The sequence below is a fragment of the Phoca vitulina genome, unplaced genomic scaffold (assembly GCF_004348235.1).
Source record: "Phoca vitulina isolate PV1807 unplaced genomic scaffold, GSC_HSeal_1.0 scaffold11, whole genome shotgun sequence".
Classification (NCBI taxonomy): Eukaryota; Metazoa; Chordata; class Mammalia; order Carnivora; family Phocidae; genus Phoca; species Phoca vitulina.
In genome coordinates this window covers 19,127,105-19,154,770 of record NW_022589714.1, presented here as the reverse complement: position 1 = coordinate 19,154,770, position 27,666 = coordinate 19,127,105, and the positions used below count along the sequence as shown (strand labels likewise).

General features: G+C 35.7%; 1 protein-coding gene and 1 long non-coding RNA gene across 2 annotated transcripts in view; one reads left to right on the top strand and one right to left on the bottom strand.

Moving 5' to 3' along the window:
- LMBRD1 (LMBR1 domain containing 1) overlaps positions 1–27,666 on the bottom strand; it is a 127,605-nt gene that overhangs the window by 24,706 nt on the left and 75,233 nt on the right. The window contains exon 10 of the mRNA XM_032410090.1: positions 2,634–2,712. Within this exon, the coding sequence (XP_032265981.1) occupies positions 2,634–2,712 (79 nt within the window). The remainder of the gene's footprint in view (positions 1–2,633; positions 2,713–27,666) is intronic.
- Positions 10,101–13,791, top strand: LOC116635501. Its single transcript, XR_004300181.1, has 4 exons — positions 10,101–10,189; positions 10,540–10,642; positions 11,191–11,295; positions 13,622–13,791. It is a non-coding gene; the product is annotated as an uncharacterized LOC116635501 (long non-coding RNA).

Sequence of the window (27,666 nt, the reverse complement as noted above, 5' to 3'; positions counted from 1 at the left end):
TGCATCCTACTTCAATCCTTCAACCTACCCTCCCCAGACAACTAAGCACCGATGGAGAATAATCACACTGGTTGTACAGATCTGTTCAACAAAAACACAAATTGATAATTTCATCTCTGTCCCCTGACATATTTATCTATCACTGATTTATCTTCAGTGAGAACCCTCTTTATTCACTTTCATGGCCTATCAAAACCTTTTGCCACTTTCCTCAATTATGTGCCCCAACGGCCTACTCAGTTCTCAGCAAATGACCTGAACTTACACTTCACAGCAAACTGAGACAATGAGATACAAATGACAACTTCCTGTCTACTCTCACTAAGAAATTACTATCTGAGTCCATATCCTTGCTTCCTTCCTTACAACCTAGAGAAGGAGTACCCTTCATTCTATCTAAAGCATCCTGTCTTGGATGTTCTTAATACCATCTCCTCTAGAACTGGATATTTTTCCATCATTCATCCTTTCTGATACTTTTCAGCTTCTCCTGTTCATTAGTTCCATCCCATCATCCCTGAAGTCTCTCCTAATCTATAAAAAAAAAAAAAAAAGCTAAACAAAAATTTCCTTGACCCCGCATGCCTTCTTCAGTTTCTGCCTAATCTCTCTCAATCCCTATGAAGAATTTCCATGAAGACTAATATATAAACTCAGTCACTGATTTATACTCGTTTTTATTCAATTAGATTTCTCTTCATCAACATTTTTCTCACTTTTTTTTTTCAGTCCTCTCCTCTGTACCTTCTTTATCTGCTTGCCCTTAGATAACACTTTTTCTGAGGTCCAGTCTCTGTGCTCCTCTCACTCTCTTCCCTCTCAGTTCCTTACATAGATACTCAACTGCTTATGAAACCTCCACCTGAATGTCCTGGAGATATCTCAGGTCAACTAATCATTTCTTATAATTCTCTCTAATCTTAGTAAGTATTTTTATCTCAGTTTGGTGATACCAAAATTTACCAAACTACTCAGTAACTGGAGGGCCATTCTTGAATCTTTGTGTTCCTTGAAATTGCTTTGGATCCAAACAATCAGAAATTCTCTCAATTCACCCCTGAATTTATTTCTTCATTTCATGTGCTCATGACCACTGCTTAATTCAGGCTTCCACCATCTCTCCTGGATTACTGTAATAGCTCCTTCTGGCTATGCCTCCCATCTGATTTCTATGCTTTGGTCTCAAATCCAGGCTCTATATAACATATAACTGTTATAATTAAGTTATTGGGACAATAAACCAGATCATAACTTCTATTTTCTTATTTAGAACTCTTCATTGAAAAAACAAAACAAACAAAAACTCTTCATTGACTCTTTACTTTCCAAAACATTTTGCGATCTGACTCCTAACTCTTCAATCTCATTTCCTCCCTCCCTCCAAACACAATAACAATGTTTTAAATTCTTTTAAACACATACCCATAATATAGTTTAAGACAATTTTATTTGTGCATTTTGTTCCTCTGCCCAGGGCAACTTCCCTTGATGCACACAGCAGATAAATTCTTCTTTAACCTTGAAATGCAGTTCTGGTGTCACTTTTCCAAAAGCCTTTCTTTTGACTACCATGCACAATGATCTCCTCCAGGTAGAGGTAATTACTTCCTCCTCTGGGCTATCCCAGTATTCTATGCTTAGTCTTCCTATTACTCCATCACAATCTTTAGTTGACCCTACTAAAAAACTGTGAATTTATCTTTTTATAATGGTACCCATGAGTGATTTATGAAGAAATTTACTACATCTGACATATTACTTTACCCTGATATAAAAGCATTTTGAAGATAAGAGTAGAAAAAAAATTGCAGGGGTGCCTGGGGGGCTTAGTCGGTTAAACGTCTGCCTTTGGCTCAGGTCATGATCCCAGGGTCCTGGGATCGAGTGGGCTTCCTGTTCAGTGGGGAGCCTGCTTCTACCTCTCCCTCTGCAGCTCCCTCTGCTTGTGCTCTCTGTCAAATAAATAAAATCTTAAAAAACAAAAACAACGAAGAAAAGAAATCGCATATTCTGATAGAATGAATCTGGAATCCTTAATTAGGACAGAATAATATTCAAAAGAAAAAAAATCACCTTAATAAACAGAAAGAAGAAAAAAATTCTCTAAAAAAAACAGAGGTTAAAAGCATAGGATCACAGAATTTTTCTCAGAATACACATAAAATACTTAGCATAGTGCCTGGAACACAATTATATGTTCTTAAAAGTGAACTGCTATTAACATTAGTATTATTAAGTAAAATAACTAGATGTGTATGAATGAAAAGTTCTAAGTCATAGGTACTTTTGGTCTTGGTCCTAAGAATTAGAGATTCCACCAAAACTATCTTGAGATTTCAAGGAAAAAGAAAGTCATTTAAGAGTGATTTCTTATTATATTAGTAAATGTAATAAATAAGAACTACCTTTTGTTCCTTGATAAGTAATTAGTTTATAATGGTCCTTTCCCTAATGGAAATCAATATATCACCAAGAAATTCTATTGAAAAGACTTACCAATTTCTTCCTGCCAAAAGTTTCTTTATTACCACATATTAAAACAGATGCATCAAATGATTAACACAGCAAAATGCAAGCCAACTCTTTTCTCACAGACTTATAAATTCTAAGATAGTTGATAAGAGCTGCCCTACCTTCAGGGGCATCGGCATCACATCTCTTTGGCACAGGGAAGGCTGAATTGTTTTTATGGTCATCATAAGTTATATTGCTCTAAAAGACAAAAATATCGTTAAAATGTAAGTATATTAATAAATATTTGGATCAAAAAGTAATCACATTTTATTCTCTGTTTTCTATTAAACTACATTTAGCTAATATTCTTATACAAAATTACAATTAGAAGAGAAAGATTTATGGTAAATTTTAACATTAGGGCTTTTTTGCAACAATTTTAGGTCCTGGACTGAACAACAGAACTTCTTCCCAGAGAAACAGCCTACTTATTATTCCACTGTGAAACAAGAAAATATGTTTTGTCCGTGCAAATGCATGATGTCACTTCACTTATTCATAGAAAAAAGTTTAATAAGCATGACCTAGTGAACTAGGTGGACACAATAAGGCAAGAAGAAAATAAAAAGATATAAGAAGTGGAAAATAGGATTCAGGTGATCGTCTAGTACTGTGTTTCCCAAACTCAGGTTACTCACGTACCTCTATTACAGTGTGTACCTTATATTTGTTCCACCTACATTATTACTTAGTATTTGTCAATGAACTAATTTTTCAACCATTGGTAATATTATGTATGGTACTGTTGGAAGGTTTGATGTGCTTGTTAAATTTTTGTTACTAATTACATGTTAAAGTAAAGAAAGAATGGAGGAATATAGTATAAAAAAGGGGTGATCTGGGCAGATTAGATTAGTAATCAAAGACTCCATTAAAGCAAAGCCTGAACTAGAACCTGAAACACATTTGCATTATTAAGTAGAGCAAGAGGTATTTTAGGAAAAGGAAACAAACTACACAAAGGTTGAATCAGATATGGTCAAAATATTTTAAACTGTCAAAAAACCCAAACTAGCTGTCCAGTTACAAGCAGGAGCCACAGCTGGCTTCTGAAAGATCAACGTAAAGAAAGAGTATAACAAGTAATACGCATCATGTTGAAAGAAAGCTCAGATACCCATAAATAAAATTTTGGGGGTGGGGTTTCCTTTTTTTAATTTAAATTCAATTAATTAACATATACTGTATTATTAGTTTCAGAGGTAGCGTTCAGTGATTCATCAGTTGCACAGAACACCCAGTGCTCATTACCTCATGTGCCCTCCTTCATGCCCATCACCCAGTTACCCCACCCTCCCACCCACCTCCCCTCCAGCAACCCTCAGTTTGTTTCCCATGCTTAGAGTCTCTTATGGTTTGTCTCCCTCTCTGATTTCATCTTGTTTTATTTTTCCCAGTTTTGCTTCTTTTACTAACCAGAATCATGCTGTATTGTTCTTTGAAATGCTTGTTGGAGATGTTCTCAGCCTAGCACTCCTTTTATCCATTCTATATTCCACAGAATTAGTGTCACTGTTTGGGTTGCTTCATTCTGCTGTTATAATTATGCCCACTTTTGTACACAAACTTGAGCACTGGGGCTGGAATTTGAGGGGAAGAGTGCCAGTTTGAGCCCTTGGCAATCTGAGCTGAAGGCGTGTTGACTTGGCATTGAGCAGGTGGCAGGCCGTGCATGCTGACTCGGGCAAGAGGGTGGCTGGACTGTGAATTTGGGACCCAAAGGCCGATGGCATCGTGTGTGACAGGGACGTGGCTGGTTTTGCTTTTAACTTTTATTTTTCTGGGAAACTCTATCTCTCTTTCTATTCTAAATGGAAGCCTTGCTGGATAGAGTATTCTTGGCTGTAGAGTTTTTCCTTTTAGCACTTGGAATTTATCATGCTGCTCTTTTCTGGCCTGCAGAGTTTCTGCTGAAAAACCCACTGATAGCCGTATGGGGTTTCCCTTGTATGTCACTGCTTTCCTTTCTCTTGCTGCTTTTAAAATTCTCTCTTTATCACTACTTTTGGCCATCTTGTTTACTTTGTGTCTTTTTGCAGACCTCTTTGAGTTGGTTTTGTTGGGGGCTGTCTGTGCCTCCTGGATCTGGATTTCTCTTTCCTTCCCCAGATTCAGGAAGTTTTTAGCTCTTATTTCTTTAGACAAATCTTTTGCCCCCTTTTGTCGCTCTTCTCCTTCTGGGATCCCTTATCATGCAACTGTTATGCTTGACAAGTGTCACTGAGTTCCCTGGGTCTATTCTCATTTTGCATATTTTTTCCCCCTCTCATCTGCTCAGCTTGATTCCTTTCCATTACTCTGTCCTCCAGGTGGCTGATCCGTTCTTCTGCTTCCTCTTGTTTGCTATTTATTCCAGGTAGTCTGTTTTTATTTCCATTTAGTGAGTCCAGTAGCTCTAATTGGTTCTTTTTTACATCTCCGGTCTCTTGGTGGAGGGTCTCATGGAGGTCTGCACTCTTTTCTCAAGTCCAATGAGTATCTTTATGAGCATTACTTTAAATTACTTTAAATTACTGTCAGACATATTACTTATCTCCATTTCGCTTAAGTTTCCTGCTCTGATTTTGTTCCACTCTTTCATTTGGGAGATATTCCTCTGTCTCCTCATTCTGTCTATTGTTGTGTCTGTTTCTCTGTGTTAGGAAAGTCAGCTACATCTCCCACACTTGAAAGTAGTGGCTTTATGAAGAAGAGGTCCTGCAGCACAATGTCTCCTTTTCACCAGAAAATGGTGCATCAGGGGGTGTTTCCTATGTGTGTTGCTACAGGGGTGTCCTGTTGTGGCTGAGATGTATTTGCCTTCAGTCCAGCCTGTGATGGCTCTCTGCCTGTTGTGGGCAGTCTGGTGCCCGTGGTATTAGTCCGGGTGGTCCGGGGCTGCCTTGGGCTTGAGTTGAGTCAGACCAGGTATTCGCCAGAGATGAAGTAACACCAAACTGCAGGCACTTTCCCTGTGTTGTCCCCTGAGAAGCTTTTGTTGGTGGGTGGGGCCTGCAGTCAGACCAGCTGCCTGTGCCCAGCCCACTGCTGGGGTCACAGTCAGATTGGTGTGTGGTTATCTTCCCCTCTCCCTGGAGCAGGACTCACTTTGGAGTGGTACTAGACCCTTGCCTGGGCTGCACGCACACTGCCAGGCTTATGGCACCGCTTTGATGGGATCTTGCCAGGAGCGATCGGAGGGGGTGGATCTGCTTTGCTGTGGCCTCTTGTCTATACCGGGCTGTGAAGAGCCTGTTCTGCCAGCTTCCCAGTTGCTTTCTGGGTTATTTATGCCGATGTGGGTGCTCTCTAGGCAGCCATGTGGCAAGAGGTGAGTCCAGGGTCCTCCTACTTTGCCATCTACCCAGCAGCCTCTCAATTAGTGTTAATTCTTAACCTTTGGTAAAATTCACTAGTGAAGTCATCTTGTTTTGGGCTTTTATTGTGAGAAGTTTTTGATAACTTATTCAGTCGCTTTTCTTGTTATAGATCTCTTCAGATTTTCTTTTTTTAAAAATCAGTTTTGGTAATTTGCGTCTTTCTAGGAATTTGTTCATTTATTCTAGGTGTATCTAAATTGTTTTCCCACTCTTTTCTGGCCTGCATGGTTTCTGATAGGAAATTAGCTGTTAATCTTGCTGAGAATCTGTTTTACATGATGATCTCTTCCTGCTTGCTTCTTTGAAGATATCTGATTTGCCCTTCCCTACATAGATGCATGTCTAGGTGTGGATGTCTTTGAATTTATTCCTCTTGGAGTTTGTTGAGTTTCTTGGATACATAGGTTATTTTTCATCAAATTTAGAATGCTTTTGCCCATTATTTCTTATTCTTTTTGCCCTTTTACCTCCTCTTTTTCTGGGAATCCCATTGAACTTATGCTTCATGGTGTCACATGTGTCTGAGGCTCTGTTCACTTTATTTCATTGTTTTTTTCTTTCTCTTCCTCAGACTTGATCATCTCAGTTGATTTATCTTCAAGTTCGATCATTTTTTTCCTTCTGTCCTGCTCAAATCTGCTGTTTAACCCTTCTGGTGAAATGTTCATGGCCATTTCAACTCCAGAATTTCAATTCACTTCTTTTTTATAATTTCTCTTTATTTAGTGAGACATTGTTTTCATATTTTGTTTTAGTTCTTAGGTCATGATTTTCTTTAGTTCTTTGAACACATTTAAAACACTGGATTTAAAGTTTTTGTCTGGTAAATCCAGTGGGCTTTCTCAAAGACATTGCCTATTGATTTTTTTTTCCCCCTCTGTGTTGACCATGTTTTCTTGTTTCTTTGCATGTCTCTTAATTTTTTTCTTAAAACCTGGGAAATTTTAAATGATATAATGTGGTAACTCTGGAGATCAGATTCCCCCCTCTCCCCAGGTTTGCTATTATTATTCTTTGCTGTTTGTTTTGTGACTTTTGTGAACTAATTCTGTGAAGTCTATATTCTTTGTTGTATGTGGTCACTGAAGTCTCTGCTTGGTTAGCTTAGTTAATGATTGAACCAATCATTGAACCTCAAACCAATAAGCCTCCTAATCTTTGCTGAAGGGCAGTGTATGTGTTTTGAGATACTACTTCAACACTCAGGCAGGCACTTTGCAACTATGCCTTAGCCTTCACTTCCTGCTTGTGCAGAGCCTCAAGGTTAATCAGAAGTGGGAGTTTAAACCTTCTCAGATCTTTGCTGAGTATGCACACAGCCCTGGGCATGTATAGGGCCTTCTACATTCCTAGGAATATGTGGAAATTTTTCAAAGCCTCTATGGACATCTCATTTCCTAGGTTTCCATTTTAATCTTTTTGGTTAGTTTATTTTTTGCCTGTTACTGACCAGTTCTTGTGGCCATAGTGTTATTGGTTGCCTGTAATTTTTTGACAGACACTCCTGGAGAAAAAGTTTTGTATTGTATGAGCTCCAGTTCTTGTCAAACAGACGGCCTTGCAAGTGAGATCTTCTATGGAATTACCCAGCAAGTCAAATAATAACAATTCTCTGGGAATGAGACTTTGAAAGAGCTCTATTCCCTTTCTGTTTCCTCAGGTGGCTGCTAGGCTTCTGGCTTTTACAGGCTATCTTTCAAGGCTACAGTACACTAGAGAGAAGTGATTGGGACTACAACAAGTTAAAATGCCATAATGCTCTGTATTCTTACTGAGATTCAGTCATTTTTCTTGGATAAATGTCCTTGAATTGTTGCATGGCTTTGGTAAATTTCCCTAGTGTTGAAAAAGTTGATCCTGACAATTTATGTCAGTTTTTTCATTGCTTTTATGGAGGAGAGGATTTTCAGAGGTTCTTATCCCTCTCTCTTTACTGATGTCACCTCTATAGCTTAATCTTTATTTCAAATTGACATTATAGCTAAGAGTGGAATATTTAGGTCAGTTCAAGGTGGTCATCATTGACAAGATTCTGGAAGTGCTAATTTAAGTTCTCATTTATATATGTTGTTTTCTTGGTTTTTATAAAAGTTACAGTTTTTACATTCTCTATTGTATTAGGTAGCTGTGATTAAACAGTTTAACTGTGGGTCATTCATCCTAACAGGTTGGGAAAATAGTCCCAGATTTTTTTTCCTTTTTTATTCTCTCCCCAAATGGACATCAGGGAAAGGGAATTTTAACTTCTGCTACTTCTGTGTTAGGTCTTTGTACTACTAATTGGCATCTGGCAGTTATACGTCCTCATGTTACAAGCTATTTCTTATTAGCAGCCTGTTAGGAAATAATATGTTTTAGTTGTAGATCCTCAGTGTAATTATATTGTCTTCTGATTCACCTTGGTATCGAATAAAGGTGCTCAAATCTAGTAGAAAAAGATTGTGTAAGCTCTTTTATACCTTCTACTAATGAACTTTTGTTACTGTAGAGTCACTTCAAACTTCCTTAGCAATGAGACCTTTTTTTTTTTTTTTAAGATTTATTTCTTTTAGAAAGAGAGAGCATGTGACTGCAAGTGGGGGTCGGGGGCAGAAGGGGAGGGAGAGGGACAAGCAGATTCCATGCTGAGCAGGGAGCCTGATATGGGGCTCGAGCCCATGACCCGACCCAGAGATCATGACTTAGCTGAAGTCAAGAGTCAGCTACTCAACAGACTGAGCCACCCAGGCATACCAGCAGTGATACCTTTTTAAATGAATGAATTCTCATGTGAAATTCCAGTATGTAAAATGGGTACAAGCAGTGTTTTCTATTTCAGGTAATGACTATATCCTTTTTGGTCCTCTCTTGCCAATTTTCTTTCCCAATGGTTCCAGAGGCACTCTTTCAGAACTGAAGAATTTCCTAGAACTCAGCCTAAAATTTATTCCAAAATTCATCTTTATATGTGGGGTAGGATGATGTGTTACTATTTTACTTCATTTATCCTGACAGAATTCTAAAGTATACTTGAGCAATTATGTGGAATAAGATGAAAAATACCCTTACATACATGATATTTTCCATCTATTCCTATCAATTCCAGTCCAAAGGGAAGCCAAAAACACTTAACTGTGCTTAATCAGAATCTTGGTTTTTTTGTTCTGACTTTGTGGACTCTTCAGCCTACTCGTTGCAAGAACTTAAGGAAGATGTCAGGGAAAAAAAAGAGCCTGGGTTATTACTAATGTAGGTTTCAGCCCTTTTTTATTCCTTAGAGACCAGGTTCCAAAAAATTTTTGCTTGTTTTCTACTATCTCTAATACAAAGTTCATATGGGAGAAGGAAATGTATTCTACCAATTACAATGCTTAATACATTTCTTCCCAGAAATATTGTTTAACATGACAGTTTCTTCAGTGCTATTAATACTCTATATTTCAGGAATGGTAGCAGTTATACAGACTTTTCTGGGCCATGGTATGTGATATATATACTACAATAAATATATCACATACATATACACAAAACATGTAGACAAAAGCTATAAATTATATGTATGTATGTGCATGTGTATATATATGTATGTATATACATATGTATGTGTGTATGTGTATATGTGTTTAAAAATTCTGTGGGAAATGTTCCAAGTTCCCTTTTTTAATAACAGGTTTATATAACCTGATGACTTTCATGGTTTTGGTTTTTTGTATGTGTATGTAAGTCTTAATGTACTTTTTAAATTTATTTTTTTTAAGATTTTTATTTACTTGACAGAGAGAGACACAGTGAGAGAGGGAACACAAGCAGGGGGAGTGGGAGAGGGAGAAGCAGGCTTCCCGTGGAGTAGGGAGCCCGATGTGGGACTTGATCCCAGGACCCTGGGATCATGACCTGAGCCGAAGGCAGATGCTTAATGACTGAGCCACCCAGGCGCCCCTTAATGTCCTTTTCAGTTATCTTTGAAGTTTATATTTCATTGTAACTGAATATAAACCTTTTATATGACCTAGCAGAGTCTCATTTGTTTACTTACTAATGAAGACTTTTAAATACTTTGTCTCTTGAGTATGTGTTTTCAGTCAAACAGTCTCATAATGAAAATTTAGATGACAAATGTCTAGGATTATATACTAAATTACAATATATCTTGGATCATTTTATTTAGATCATTGTCATATGCTTGCAATTCATATTGAGCATAACGGTTTTGTGCTTTTAATATCAACTTCTAGAACTGTATTTTAATGAATTTTTTTTTTTTACTTTTAGATCATTTGGGGAGTATTTTTCATCTTAGTTGCTTTGCTGTTTATAATTTCTCTCTTCCTGTCAAAGTAAGTGTAGTATACATATTTTCTAAAGCACACATCCTGTGATGTTATACATTTTCCATACTTGATTCCATTAGTGTAGCGTATTCATCTTTAGCTATTTTACTTGAAGTATTCTACAGCATTAACTCAAAGAATGACTAAAAATGTGCAATAATAGACAGTATTTCTTTGTTCTATTTCAGTTGAACAGTATCTGTAAGATACTTAAATGAGGTTTAATTTGTTACCCATGGTTTTCTTTGACTCTGTTCATTCTACATGCTTAACTTATGATATTTTTTCTAAGTTAATTGAAAATATGCTAGTACAACATATAAATTCACTCCTTATAATTTTTGTTGTTGTTTTAGTTTGGATAAAGCCCTTCATTCAGCTGGAATAGATTCTGGTTTTATAATTTTTGGAGCTAACCTGAGTAATCCACTGAATATGCTTTTGCCTGTACTACAAACAGTGAGTAAAAAAAAAAAAAAAATCAGTCATTTTATTCCTCAGCAAACATTCTCACACTCTGTCACATTATTATGTTAACAAACTATTAATATTTGGCAATATATGCTTGTGCCCTCTGCTGATTTGGCTCTTCATTTACGTGTAACTTCCACATTGATATATTACTTTAAAGATTATATTGATATATTGCTGAACTCTTATACATAATTTGATTTGGGATATGTTATAATACCTAAGATGAACGTTTCCAATCAATTCCTATTTTTAATTTTTAATGAAGTCTTTTATTCCATGTATAAATGTAATTTTAGTTTAATTTGTTATAGGATTTTTATTAGGATAATGGTACTAAGCAATTTGTAACAATTTAGTAATTGTTTTTTGGAGGATTTTTTTTTTTTTGGTATTATCATAGTAGCCTATCAAAATCAAGGCTGATATTTTAAACATTTGTCAAATATGAATAATGAAGTTTCATTTTCATAATTTTATATGACTTCTAGAACCCCTATCGTTTGTGCATTAAATTAAATTTTATTTTTTTTCAGGTGTTTCCTCTTGATTATGTTCTTATAACAATTATTATTATGTACTTTATTTTTACTTCAATGGCGGGAATTCGAAATATTGGCATATGGTTCTTTTGGGTTAGAGTAAGTATAACAATATTATTTTGATCTTTTTCATCATTTTGTACATAAGTCCATCTCCAAGTTAACTTAGATTTATAATATAAAAGTTGTAAATATCTTGAAAGGAAGCACTAGCTTTTTCTTTTTTTGTTGTTAAATATTTTATTTATTTATTTGACAGAGAGAGAGATAGCAAGAGCAGGAACATAAGCAGCGGGGAGTGGGAGAGGGAAAAGCAGGCTTCCCGCCGAGCAGGGAACCCGATGCGGGGCTCGATCCCAGGATCCTGGGATCATGACCTGAGCCGAAGGCAGATGCTTAACAACTGAGCCACCCAGGCGCCCTGAAGTACTAGCTTTTTCACTTCACGTTAGCATAAAGGTGCTTTTTGCCTAAGTGGTGGTTTTTAAATGGGCAAGTTTGCCCCCTGCATACATTTGGCTGTGTCTGGAGATATTTTCAGTTGTTAAAACTAGTGGGTGATTAACTTATTTCACTTAGCATAATCCCTTCCAGTTCCATCCATGTCGATGCAAATGGTGGGTATTCATCCTTTCTGATGGCTGAGTAATAGTCCATTGTGTATATGGACCACATCTTCTTAATCCATTCATCTGTTGAAGGGCATCTCGGCTCCTTCCACAGTAAAACAACAACAACAACCCAAAAAACTAGTGGGTGCTATTGGTGTCTAGTGGGTAGAGACCAGAGATTCTGCTAAACATTCTGGATTGCACAGAGCAGCCTCTCATAACAAAGACTTAACCAGCCCAAAATGTCAATAGTCCCAAGGTTGAGAAACCCTGGTCTAGAAGTTACATTATTTTCTTTAGTGTTTGGCTGCATGGAAACACATTGAAGTACAAATGAATACACTGTAGCTCAATAGATGGCCCTTCCTGCTAGAAGTTAAAATTGCTATATGATTGGAGAAGGGTTATTTTCTTCTTACACTCATTTTGAGATAGATTAAGAATTTCAAGGGGCACCTGGGTGGCTCAGTTGACTAAGCATCTGCCTTCAGCTCAGGTCATGATCTCTAGGTCCTGGGATCAAGCCCCGTATCAGGCTGTCTGCTTAGCAGGGAGTCTGCTTTTCCCTCTTCTTCTGCTCCTACCCCCTGTTCATGCTCTCTCTCTCTCAATCTCTTTCAAATAAATAAATAAATCTAAAAAAAATTTTTTTTTCAAAATGAAGATAATTCGGGTAGAGATTACTTCCACATGTGAGTAAAAGAAAACTCAGTTAAATAATGGTTTGAACTAATAAAAGATTTCTTGCTGTGAAAATTTTTAAAAATCTAGCATTGCTTTGTACCTCAAAAATGTCAAGTCCAACATCTCTGTAATGCTCTTGGCTTCTCCCTCATGATTGTAATATGGCTGCTACAGCTTCATTTATCCTGTTCATTTTCCATTAAAAAAAATACTTATTATCAATAAAGCAACATTTTCCCAAAAGTCCGCAGCAGACTTCTTTCCTTTTGATGTTTAATATTTTATCACTGTTAGCTACAACTAGATGTAAGGGAAACTGGGAAATCTCAATTTTTAGGTGTTCATATTGTCATCCTATGCAGATTTGGATAGTTCTTTTACTCTCTGTTGTACTAAAATCTGTTAATAAAACAGGGTAGTGATTTCTTAGTTGCTAAAATACAAATGTGCTCTGCCATTGAAATGAAGCAAGTCCTCTGGCTTATTGTATTTATTATCACATTTTAGTTTCCCTTTAGTATAAATATATATGAAAGTATTTACAGTCAGATTAATATAAATTATGATAAACTAGAATTTATAACAGAGTATGAGGATGTCATGAGTATCTCACAGAAATGAGTATTTATAAATGCATGACATGTCTGTTCTTGTGTAGTAATATTATGTAAAACCACAAATATATTAGTAATACTTATAGTTTAAACTCATTCCTCTAATCTTTAGGTAGCATTAGTGGTTGTTCATAATTCTTCTTAGCTCTATAAACTTCTAACAGATGCTATTACATAATAAATTTAGAAGATTTGTCTGGAAACAAACCAGGTGAATACTAACATATAATATATTCTCTAGGTCTTGAGTTTTTCATGGATCATTTATAGAATCCTTTGAATATAGATGCTTTGCTGTGATTTTAAAATAACCATAAATGTAAAACTAAAAGCTTTACAGAGAAAGAATTGTCTGTCATTGTCATAATCATTTGAAATGATTAAGAATTCTTAATATTTATTTTAGAAAAAGAAATGGTTGGTTGAACTGTATTCATTACCTCTAACACACAAGCAGAACTTAGTGCCTTACAAATAAAGCATATTGCTGAAATATTGTTACTTTTTTCTTTCCAGCTATATAAAATTAGAAGAGGTAGAACCAGGCCCCAGGCACTCTTATTTCTTTGCATGATACTTCTGCTAATTGTCCTTCACACCAGCTACATGATTTATAGTCTTGCTCCTCAATATGTCATGTATGGAAGCCAAAATTACTTAATAGAGGTAAGTACAAAATTTCAAACTTCATTATTTTGATATTTTAAAGAGAGTGATATTTAAAACCAAATTTTAATTTGTGAAGGTTGGCATAAGATAATAGCTCATCAGATCAAGTTTAATATCACTAAAACAGGTTTTGCACTCCCATTTTTGAGCATATTTATGTTTGTTTCATACAAGTTTTTTTTTTTTAGTAACACTGAATTTTATTATTATAGTTCCTTAAATGGCTCCCATGATGCTAAGCTACTGAACTTTATCTCAGCACTTTGTTAAAACTCCTAGGATTTTCCCTAAAATAATATTTTAAGTAGTTTTATTAATATGGCTCCCCAAAAAGTTTTGATGAGCAAAGTATGTCTGGTCATCAGTACTGTGAATTCCACAGGAGATTCTTTAAAAATATTTTATTTGTAGTGTTACAAAGGAAAGCAGTGACATACAAGGGAAACCCCATACGGCTATCAGTGGGTTTTTCAGCAGAAACTCTGCAGGCCAGAAGGGAGCAGCATGATAAATTCCAAGTGCTAAAAGGAAAAACTCTACAGCCAAGAATACTCTATCCAGCAAGGCTTCCATTTAGAATAGAAGGAGAGATAGAGTTTCCCAGAAAAATAAAAGTTAAAAGCAAAACCAGCCACGTCCCTGTCACACACGATGCCATCGGCCTTTGGGTCCCAAATTCACAGTCCAGCCGCCCTCTTGCCCGAGTCAGCCTACACAGCCTGCCACCTGCTCAATGCCAAGTCAACACGCCTTCAGCTCAAATTGCCAAGGGCTCAAACTGGCACTCTTCCCCTCAAATTCCAGCCCCGGTGCTCAAGTTTGTGTACAAAAGTGGGCATAATTATAACAGCAGAATGAAGCAACCCAAACAGTGACACTAATTCTGTGGAATATAGAATGGATAAAAGGAGTGCTAGGCTGAGAACATCTCCAACAAGCACATCAAAGAACAATACAGCATGATTCTGGTTAGTAAAAGAAGCAAAACTGGGAAAAATAAAACAAGATGAAATCAGAGAGGGAGACAAACCATAAGAGACTCTAAGCATGGGAAACAAACTGAGGGTTGCTGGAGGGGAGGTGGGTGGGAGGGTGGGGTAACTGGGTGATGGGCATGAAGGAGGGCACATGAGGTAATGAGCACTGGGTGTTCTGTGCAACTGATGAATCACTGAACGCTACCTCTGAAACTAATAATACAGTATATGTTAATTAATTGAATTTAAATTAAAAAGGAACCTCCTCCCAAAAAATAATTAACACTAATCTTTCACAAACTTTTCCAAAAAAAGAAAGGAAAGGAAGGACGACTTCCCAACTTAATGTATGAGACCAGTATTACTCATACTAAAACCAGCCAAATATATCACAAAAAATAAAAACTATAGACTAATGTTCCTTATAAAAATGACTGCTAGAGTCCTGAACAAAATATTAGCAAACCATATCTGGCAACATGTAAAAAGAATTATGTACATAACCAAGTGCAATTTATCCAAGGAATGCAAGGTTGGTTCAATGTAAAGAAATCAATCAATATAATACAATATTTTAACAGAATAAAGGTAAAAAACCACATGATCTCAATAGACACAGAAAAAGCATTTGACCAAATGCAACACATTTTCATAAAACACACACACACACACACACACACACACACACACACCAAATTAGAAATACATGGGATAATCCTCAACCTGTTAAGGGCATCTACAGAACTTATACAGCTAATAATATATTTAATGGTGACACACTAAAAGCTTTCCCATTAAAATCAAGTAAAAAGCAAGGACGTTCAATGTTGTTCTTTTTTTTTTTTAAAGATCTTATTTACTTATTTGAGAGAGAGAGAGAGACAGAAATAGAGACAGAGAGCACAAGCAGGGAGGAGAGGGAGAAGCAGGCTCCCCACTGAACAGGGAGCCTAACTCAGTGGAGCTCAATCCCACGACCCTGGGATCATGACCTGACAGCTTAACTGACTGAGCCACCCAGGAGCCCCAAGGATGTTCACTCTTGCCACTTCTACTGAACACTACACTGGAGGTTCCAGCAAGGGCAATTAGGCAAGAAATAGAAATAAAAGGTGTCCAGATTGGAAAAAAATAAAACTATATAGATATATATTTGCAGATGACATTTTCTTATAGATAGAAAATCCTAAGAATATTGCAATAAAACAATTAGAACAAATAAATGAATTCAACAAGATTGCAGGATACAAGATCAACATACAAAAATCAGTTGTATTCTATACGCTAGCAGTGTACAGTCTGAAATGAAATTACAAAAACAATTCCATTTATAATAGCATCAATAACAAAATACTTAGCAGTAAATTTAACCAGGAGGTACAAGACTTGTAAACCAAAAACTACAAAACACTGTACAAAGAAATTACAGACTTGAATAAATGGAAAGACATTTCATGTTCATGGATCAGACTTAGTATTTCCAAGATGGCAATATTCCCTAAATTGATCTACATTTTCAGTGCAATTTCCATTAAAATCCCAACTGGCTTCTCTGCAGGAACTGGCAAGCTGATTCTAAAATTTACATGGAAATGCAAGGGACCCAGAAGAGCCAAAATAACCCTGAAAATGAACAACAGAGTTGGAGGGCTCACACCTCATAATTTCAAAACTTACTACAAAGCTACAGTAATTAAGACTATGTGGCACTGGACAGACATATAGAACAATGGAATGAACTGAGATTCCAGAAATAAAACTGTACATATATGTTCAACTGATTTTTGACAAAGGTACCAAGTAAATTCAGTGAGGAAAAGGATAGTCGGTTCAACAAATGGTGCTCAGATAAATGGATATCCACATACCAAAGATGAAGTTAGACATCCTACCTCACACCATATACAAAAATGAATTCCAAATGGTCCAAAGACCCATATGTAAGAACTAAAACTATAAAACTCTTAGTAGAAAACATAAGTGTAAATCTCCATAACTTGGGATTAGGTTATGGTTTCCTACACCTAATACATGTAACAAAAGAAGAATAAATCAGACATCATCAAAAATAAAAATGTTTGTGCCTCAAAGAATACCATCAAGAAAAGTTGAAAATAGAGCTACCCTACGACCCAGCAATTGCACTACTGGGTATTTACCCCAAAGATACAAATGTAGTGATCCGAGGGGGTACATGCACCCCATTGTTTATAGCAGCAATGTCCACAATAGCCAAACTATGGAAAGAGCCAAGATGTCCATCAACAGATGAATGGATAAAGAAGATGTGGCATATATATAAAATGGAATATTATGCAGCCCTCAAAAAAACCAAAATCTTGCCTTTTGCAATTACGTGGATGGAACTAGAGGGTATTATGCTAAGCGAAATAAGTCATTCAGAGAAAGACAAGTATCATATAATCTCATTGATATGAGGAATTCTTAATCTCAGGAAACAAACTGAGGGTTGCTGTAGTGGTGGGGGGTGGGAGGGATGGGATGGCCGGGTGATAGACATTGGGGAGGGTATGTGCTATGGTGAGCGCTGTGAATTGTGTAAGACTGATGAATCACAGACCTGTACCTCTGAAACAAATAATACATTATACGTTAAAAAAAAAAAAGATAGTAGGAAGGGAAAAATGAAGGGGGGGAAATTGGAGGGGGAGATGAACCATGAGAGACTATGGACTCTGAGCAACAAACCGAGGGTTTTAGAGGGGAGGGGGTGGGGGGATGGGTTAGCCCGGTGATGGGTATTAAGGAGGGCACGGATTGAATGGAGCATTGGGTGTTATACGCAAACAATGAATCATGGAACACTACATCAAAAACTAATGATGTAATGAATGGTGACTAACATAATAATATTTAAAAAAATAAATTAAAAAAAGAATACTATCAAGAAATGGAAAAGACAATTCACTGAATGGAAGAAAATATTTGTTTCCTGAATATAAAGAATTCTTACAACTCAACAATAAAAAGGCAACCCAATTTAGAAATGGCAAAGGATATGAATAGGTATCTCTCCAAAGAAAATATAAAAATTGCCAATAAGTGCCTAAAAAGATGCTCAACATCACTTATTAAGAAAATGTAAATCAAACCTACAAAGAGATACCATTTCACACTCACTAGGATGGCTATAATGAAAAAGATAATAACAGGTGAAGATGTAGAGAAACTGAAGCCCTCATATGATTCTAATGGGAATATACAATGATATAGCTACTTTGGAAAATAGTCTGACATTTCATCAAACAGTTTAAAATATAGAGTTGCCACATGACCCAGAAATTCCACTCCTTGATATAATATCTAACAGAACTGAAAACATATATCCACACAAAAACTTGTATATGAATTTTATAGCAGTATTATTCCTATTAGCTAAAAAGTGGAAACATCCCAAATATCCATCAATTGACGATGGATAAACAAAATGTGGTATTACCTATACAGTGAAATATTATTCAACCATAAAAAAGAATGAAGTACTGCTATATGCACAACACGGATAAACCTTTAATAATATTACGCTAAGTGAGGGGCACTTGGGTGGCTCTGTCAGTTAAGCATCTGACTCTTGATTTCTGTTCAGGTCATGATCTCAGAGTCGTGAGATCAAGCCCCATGTCAGGCTCTGCACTCAGCACAGAGTCTGCTTAGGATTCTCTCTCTCCTCTCCCTCTGCCCCTCCCCCACCGCTCTCTCTCTCTCAAATAAATAAAAATCTAAATAATTATGCTACATGAAAGAAGTCAGACACAAAATGATACATATTGAATGATTTGATTTATATGAAATGCCCAAAATAGGCAAATCTATAGAGACAGAAAGTAGGTTAGTGGTGGCCAGGGGCTAGAGGGAATGGGGCAGACTGCTAATGAGTACGGAGTTTCTTTTTGAGGTGAAGAAAATGTTCCAGAATTAGATGGTGATAGCTGTATAACCTTGTGAATATACTAAAAAACACTGATTTGTACACTTTAAAAGGGTGAATTTTATGATATATGAATTAGATAACAATTAAAGAAAAATAAGTTACACAGGTCCACAATCACTTATCCACAATTCTGAAAAATTATCCTAGATATTGAACTTTTTTCCTAACTCATTTGTTGATAAAACCTGGCTTAAACTAACATGGAGATTTTTATACTCTTTATTTTAAACCCACTTTCTGTGAATATTCATATATTCACTGTAGAATTATTAACGTGCTTGAAAGAAGGAGAGATGCTGCTCAATCCTCTGGGGGATGTTATTAAGTATATAATAAATACACTTGTTCTAAAAAAATGAAAAATTCTGAATTTTGCAGTATTTGACTAAGAATTTTTACAAAGCATTTTTGGTCCATCCTATACTGAACATAATCTGTTACATATATGTGTATACAAAACCAGAGAAAGGAACCAATTTGGTCGGAACTAAATGATTCAGCTAGAAAATATACAAACCCCTCCCTCCCCATACATATGGAACAGTAAGGCTAGCTTGAATAAAACAAAGGAGATTCAAGGGAGACAAGAAACATGAGAAGTTGGGGCTTCAATACAGGGAAAAGGTCTATTACCAAATGGGGATAGAAGAGAAAGACACCCTTAAAAAAACAACTGGCATTTAAAATTAAGTACAAAGCATGGCTAGAATTTTAAAAATTTAAATAAGCCTCATTCCTAACCCCTAAGTCTTCAGTTCCACTCCTCAGTGGTAACTACCATTAATTCTTACAAATCCTTCCCAAAATGTGTATGCTGAGGGGTATGTGTGTGTTTCGGAAGAGTATTTGCAACCTGAACATTAGTTTCAGTTAAAATACAACACACATCCTGAAGAATACTTTAAGCTTTTGTTTAAGAAATGATTTCATTTTATATAACACATGGAGCTTCATTTTAATGGCTGTAGAGCATAATACTTCCAAGTATGGAGGTAATAATTCATTAAGCCAATCTCCTACTGATGGACACTATTTTTACATGTGTTTATTAGAAACAAAGGTGTAACAAACAAAAAGGGATCCTTAAAAACTTAATAGATTTTTATAACATTTTTGAGTTTACAGAGAAATTGAGGTAACAGTACTGAAGTTCTTATAAACCTCTCTCTCCCATATAGTTTCTCCTATTAACATTTTGCATTAGTGTGGTACATTTGTTACAACTGTTAATACTGACACATTACCTAAAGTTCACAATTTACATTAAAACTTCAATGTTTGTGTTATAAAGTTCTATGGGGTTTGCCAAATTCATAACCTCATGTATTCACCATTACAGTATCACACCAAATAGCTTCACTGGCCTAAAATCTCCTGTTTCACATATCCATCTTATTTTACCTCACTCTAACCCCTGACAATCATTGATCTTTTCTCTGTCTTTATAGTTTTGCCTTTTCCAGAATAGAGCTGGAATCATAAATTATGTGGTGTTCATAGACTGGCTTCTTTCACTTAGCAATATGTATTTAAAGTTATTTCTTTTTTGTGTGTGGTTTAATAGTTCATTTCTTTTTCTTTACTGAATAATATTCCACTGTATGGAAGTACCATAATTTGTCCATTTACCATGAAGGGTATCTTGGTTGCTTCCAAGTTTTGGCAATTATGAATAAAGCAACTACAAACATTCATGTGCAGATTTTTGTGCAGATATAACTTTTCAACACAACTGGATAAAAACCTAGGAGCATACTGCTGGATTGTATGAAAAGACCAAGTTTATTTAGTTTTATAAGAAACTTCCAGGGGTGCCTGGGTGGTGCAGTCAGTTAAGCGACTAACTCTTGGTTTGGGCTTGGGTTGTGATCTCAGGGCTGTAGGATCAAGCCCCGTGTCACATTTTGTGCTCAGCCCAAAGTCTACTTGGGATTCTCTCTCCCTCTCCCTCTGCCCCTCCTGCTTGCATGCTCTCTCTCTCCCAAATAAACAAATCTTTAAAAAAAAAGAAACTGCCAAACTGTGTTCCAAGATGGCAGTACAATTTTGCATTCCCATCAGCAGTGAATGAACTCCTGTTGTTCCACATCTTTGCCAGCATTTGGTTTTGTCAGATAATTTTTTAGATTTTAACCATTCTAATAGGTGTGAAATGGTACCTCATTGTTTTAATCTGCAATTCCTTAATGACATATTTATATGCTTATTTTCCATTTGCATATCTTCTTTTGGGATGGGTGTCCAAACTTTGGCCCATTTTTTAAAAATTGGGTAGTTTCTTATCATTGAGTTTTAAAAGTATTTTGTATATTTTGGATTGAAGCCCTTTATCAGATATGTATTCTGCAAATATTTTCTCTCAGTCTGTGACCTTTTTGCTCTCTTAACAGTGTCCTTCATAGAGCAGAAGTTTTTAATTTTGATGAAGTACAAGTTATCAAGTTTTTCTTTCATGGATCATGCTTTGGTGATATATTAAAAAACTAAGGTCAGCTAGATTTTCTTCTGTTATTCTCTACAAGTTTTATAGTTTGTTTTTTTTAATATAGTGGGTCCATAATTCACTTTAAGTTTTGTGAAAGGTATAATGTCTATGTCTAGATTCACTTCTTTTTATAGATGTCAAATTCTTTCAGCACCACTTGTTGAAAAGACTATCCTTTTTCTAATAAAATTCCTTTGCTCCTTTGTCAAAGATCAGTTGACTACAATATGGGTCTATATCTGGGATCTCTATTCTGTTTCACTGGTTTATATGTCTCTTCTTCCACCAATTCCATGCTGTCTTGATTACTGTAGCTTTATAGTAAGTCTTGATGTTGGGTGGTATCAGTCCTCTGACTTTGTTCCTAAGTATTATGCTGGCTATTTTGGGTCTTCCCCCCCAACCCTCACATAAGTTTTAGAATCAATTTGTCAATATCGACAAAATGCCTTGCTGGGATATAGATCAAGTTGGGAAAAATTGACCTCTTAAAAAATGTTGTTTTAGAGGGGCACCTGGGTAGCTCAGTCGTTAAGCATCTGTCTTTGGCTCAGGTCATGATCCCAGGGTCCTGGGATCGAGCCCCACATCGGGCTCCCTGCTCTGCGGGAAGTCTGCTTCTCCCTCTCCCACTCCTCCCTGCTTGTGTTCCCTCTCTCGCTGTGTCTCTCTCTGTCAAATAAATAAAAATCTTAAATGTTGTTTTAGAAATATAAATATATAGAACAGAAACCAAATTTTTCCTGTGTATTAATCAGATATAAATCATGTTACTTTCATTAAACCACAATAAAAAGGTGAAATGTTATAATCTATGAAGAATACCAAGTAAGACATTGCTTTTGTCAGAGTAAAAATACTGCTAATGCTACTAACTTTATATATGATGTTATCTAAACCAATGATGGATCAGCTGTCTAGAAAATTCTCCATTACCTACAAAGAAAATTTAAGTTCCTCTACCTCATTAACAGCATACCATTCCCCCAAATCTCTTCCCTTTCCCTTTTACATTAAGTTTAAAACCTTGTGTTCTTTTCATTTAAAGCAGTGGTTCTAAACTGGATAACCCCCCTTCAAAGGACATTTGACAATGTTTACAGAGAGTCTGTCATGATTTGGGGAGATGGGAGGGGTGGGGGTGGGCTACATCAAGTGGGTAAGAATGCTGCTAAAGGAACGCTGCTAAACATCCTACAATGCACAGGACAGTACTCACCCTCCCCAACAAAGCATTATTGGGCCCCAAATGACAAAGGTGCTGAGACTGGGAAAGTCTGATTTAAATTGAACCCTGCATGGTATTAGAAAGCAGCATAAATAAGCTATCATTTCAGCAAAAATAAACTTTTATCATTCTCTTAAAATCATTTTGTGTTTTGGTTTTAAGATGCTTATTAATAAGCTTAAAATACATTTCTTATCCTAGGATTTAATATCATCTGACAATGTAAAACAAAACTCCCAAGCAACATAGAAAGAAATAATATAGGATGAGTTTTTTTTTAAGACACACCAGATTTCATAGGTGAATTTCCCATATCCATAAAATAACTTTTCTGTATCCAGGATATAACCAAAAACAGTAGAAAGTTACACCTAGACACTCAAACAAAAGTTATAGGTATAAAGTTAATTTCTATTGTATTTTTATTATTAATGTTACCTTAAATAAAATACCATGTACTGCTTCCTTTTTTGCCAAAAGCAATGGCTGGTGTCGAGAAGGCTTAAGAAAAATTGTGTGTTTTTGAGGCATATTGAAGGATGTGAGCAAGGGAAACCTTTTTCTAGTTTTCTAACTGTTTAATAACAATGAGGTTAGGAAACAGAAGCATTGCCTCTTTAAAATTGCTTAGAATCTTGTTAATCAAAGAGTGGTCATGGACCAGCAGCATCAGTATCACCTGGGAGCTTGTTGGAAATACATACTTTGGGGGCTTAATTCAGGTGGACTAGATCAGAATCTGTATTTTAACAAGATTCCTCAGTAATTCTTACATTAAAATTGAGAAGCTGTGCCTTAAAAAAGTCATTTAGCATGTTAGATGACTACAATAAAAAGACACCAAGTCAATCTAGGTTAAGAGTTTGAAAAGAGCATTTTGAAATGGAGAACTGGATCTAAATTTTAACCCAAACTGGAATTTTCTTCTCTCCAGAGGCCATCTGACATCCTATGTCCAGTATTACATACTGAATGGCCATGGATCCCAGGCCCCTAACTCTAGATAGCAAATCAATTAGTCTTCAAGAATTTCCTCATAGGTAGAAGGTAAGAACACATGATTTTCATTATCAAATCTTGACAGGATATTATAAGTTATAGTTCTATGAAGAGAATTAAGTTTTACAGGTGCAAATGTTCTACAAAAGTTTTTTAAAAGGTTAGAAGATCAGTAATATTCAGCTCTGACTATAAATTATTATATTGTAAAGAAAATATTTGCAAAATATTGCAAAGAAAATTATTAAAATTGCAAAGATTCCCATGGTGATTTGTCAGTGTAGTACCAGCTTATGATACTTGGTCATGGTTATAATTTTCCTTATATTAGAAGCGTTTTCTTCCAGTTCAATACTATTCAGATGGAAGAGACTTTCATAAAAATTGACATTAAAAATGGAAGTGGTAAGGATAATGCCAAAATTTGGGGGTTGGGGAGTAGGGGAGATCTAGTAAAAGTTAGGACTTTAATGCTTTGTTTTGACATAATTTCAGATATATGAGAAAACTGCAAAAATTGCACGAAGAATTTCAGGTATACCTTCCAGATTCTACAAATCTTAACATTTACCTTGTTTTATTATTCTTGCTGAACTATTATTTTTGAGTATGAGTTAAAGAAATATACTTCAATACCTATTCTCTAAAAGCAAATTCTTTCACATTATCACATTTCAACTGTCAAAATCAAGAAATTAATATTGATAGAATGCTATTATCTAATCTATAGACCTTATTCAAGTTTCAATTGTTCCACTAAAGTCCTTTATAGAAAAAAGTTTTGTTTTTTTACTGGTCCAAAATGCAATTCAGCATTATACATTGCTTTTGTCTGTTTAGTATCCTTTAATTTGGAAAAGTTCCTAAATCACTTTTATTTTCATGACCTTTAGATTTTGAGGAGTCAAGCACAGTTATCTGCATTGTCCTTTAATGTGGGTTGCCTATTTCCTCATACTTAATTCAGCTCATGTATTTTTGGCAAAAATGACAGAGGCACGATCATACCTATTGCCCCATTACTGATGAGCTTAATTTGGACCAGATGGTTAAGGTGGTTCTGGTCACGTTTCTCCACTGTAAAATTACTACTGTCCTCTTCGTAATTAATAAGTCTTAAAGGGAAATACTCTGAGACTATGCAAATATCCTGTTCTCACCAAACTCTCACCTTCTAATTTTAGTATTCATTTATGTCTCTTGCAAGGAACAGTATGTGGTGTTTGCCAAACACTGATTTTCTGGTATTCATTCTACATCTATTAGAATTCCACTGTAGGGAGAGCTTTCCTTTCTCCATTTACTTATTTATATCAATATATTCATATATTTTGATACCTAAATGGTCCCAAATTTAGGAACCAGGCGCCCCTTTAAGCTGGTTCCTTTTACCATACCTCAGCTACTCCTCAGCACATCCTCTCCTTCTGACATAGCAAGTGTGGGCTTATATACTTTCCCAGCACCAGTCTCAGCATCAACCATTTCTCCAATCAGTCCTGTTTCCTTACAATGAAGTTAGTGTTTTATCTATTAATTAAAACATACAGTACATAGAAATTATATTAATTTATGTTTTTCTTCTCTGTTTTCTGCTTTTATGTTTTTTTCCTTGTGTTTTCTTTTGACTTAACTTTGTCCTTTGCTAGCTTTTTGTGCTTGGAATTCAGTGTGCATATTTTTATCCTTTTATTTTTATTAATAAATGTGTTTATGGCGTTGACTTTCCTGATCACTATTTCCTGATCACGGTTTTAAATATATCCCATAGATTCTAATGATGTTTCCATCAAGTTTTTAGAAATTTTGCAATTTGTTTTTCTCCTTTCCTTTCACCCAGGAGTTGCTGAAAATAAAGGTTAATTTCCAAGTGAAAAGTGCCTTAGCTTATTGATTTTGTTATAATTTCTAGGTTTAATGCTGCATTGCAATCAGGGAAGAGTTGTTTGTAATACATCTACTCTGTAAAATTCATTAACAGTTTCTTCATGACATAATATATGATCAATTTAGTGAATGTTCCATGTGCACTTGGAGAGAAGGTGTAGTTGCTACTATTGGGACGTAAAGTTCAAAAGTTATGATACACCTTATTGATTATATTTAGGTCTTCTATAATCTTACTCAATTTTGTGTGCCTCAAATGTCTTACCCTGAGTATGGTGTTATGTTATTCTCGTACTGTTAACATATTTCAATCTATGTCTCCTTGAATCTCTTCTACTTCTTGCTTCATAAAGTTGGTTACTGTGTTCTTTGGTACATAACTATTTTATCTACCTTGTAACTTGTGAATTTTCATATTAACAAGTATATTAGTTTTCTATTGCTACACTGACAAACTACTACAAATTTAGTGGCTTAAAACAACATCTACTTCTTATTCTGTAGGTCAGAAATCTGGGCACAGCACAGTTCTGCTAGTTCTCTGCTTAAAGTCACACAATACCAAGTTGTCAGCAGAGCTGTATTTCCTTCGGGAGGCTCTAGGGAAGAACCACTTCACGCTCTTTCAGATTGTTCACAGAATTCGGTTCCTTGAGGTGAAAGGGCTAAGGTCTTTAGTCTTTGCTGGCTATCAGCTGGGAGTCTCTTAGTTCCTTAAGCTGCTTGCATTCCTTTTCACACTGCCCCCTCCATCTTCAAATTAGTAATGGCAAGTCAAGTCTTTCTCACATTTTTACTATCTCTCACTTACCCTTTATACTATATTTCTCTGACTCAGGCCAAAAAAGTTCTATGATTTTAAGGGGCCACCCAGATAATCCAGGATAACCTCCTTAAAGTCCGTAACCATAACTGCATCTGCAGAGTCCCCTTTGCCACTTCATTTAACATACTAAGGGTTCCATGGATTAGGGAATAGAAATCACTGGGGAAGGAGGAAGAGATTCTGACTATCACAAAAAGTATCCTTTGCTGGATTTAATGTTTTTAGGCTTGAAATTCTACTTTATCTAACATCAAGATCACTATATGTTTTCTTATTATTTCCATATGCCTAGCATATCTTTCAATACATACCTAGTTTTAGCCTTTGTCAATCTGTTTTAGGTGGCTCCTTTAAACAGCATATAGTTATATCTTGCTTTGTGAGGAAAATTAAAATTTTTCTTTTAATAGTGAGTTAGATCCACTCATATTTATTGATATGCCTGAAACATTAATCTCAACAATCTTACTGAGAATTATGTGTATATTTCTTGTGTTTCTCACTTAATATGTGTTCTTCACTCCTTTAGTTCCTTTTTGTCAAGAAGGTTTATACTTCTGTTTTAGTGTACTTCAATTTTCAAATGCCCTTAGCCCATTTTCTTATTTAGCCCTTTGGTATAGAGTTGTTTAATTTTTATGTATCCAATTCCCACCTAATTCCCCACACAGTAATCTATGAGAAATCCTACTTCTCTTTCTCCCTTCTTAACTGCATGATTTGTTTCATCAGAACATACAATGTTTATACATAGTCTCACCCTTGCCCACATCTTTTCTTCACAGATCTGCAATATTAAATATTCACCTTTATTTCTTTTGATGTTTTCCCTCTCACCTCTTGGTTGGTTAGAGCTTGGCAATTAGTGGATTTCTCAAGAGCACATGGGTACAGAATTCCCTGAGTTTTTAAATGTTTAAAAATTGTTTTTCTAAAAGATAGTTTGGCTAAATATAAACTTCTGGCTTCATACTTTTTCATTGAGACTTTTTTAATGTTCCCCCCATTCTTGTCTTGCTTTATCATGTTTTTTAAGAAGTCTGATTCTAACTATGTTGCCCCTGTAAAGTCAGTTGATTTTTTTATTTGGAAATCTTGAGGGCTCTTCTTTAATTTTGAAGTCAGTGTTACTAGGAAAATGCACATAAATTTTCCCAGGTACAAGGTGGCTCTTTCAATATGTAGATTCATGTCTGTCTATTTTTAGGTGGATTTTTTTTTGGAATATGGCTTTAAATATTAGTTCCTGCTAATTTGTTTTGTTTTGCTTCTGTGTGGATACCAATTAAACATATGTAGTTTCTCTTTCTCTTCCATTTCAACACTTTTTGATCCTTTTTATTTCACCTTGTTTTCTTTCTCTTGGTTGTTACCTACCTTTATTCAATACACTTATTAAATTTTATTTGAGTCTATTCTCCTTTGGACACCCTATAATTTTGTATTCATTTCTGAATTTAACTGTGTTTTCCTTCCATTTTTTCCCACAGTCCACCTCTTCATTTCTCCCTGGTTTTTAGCCATTTGTTTTTTGTTTC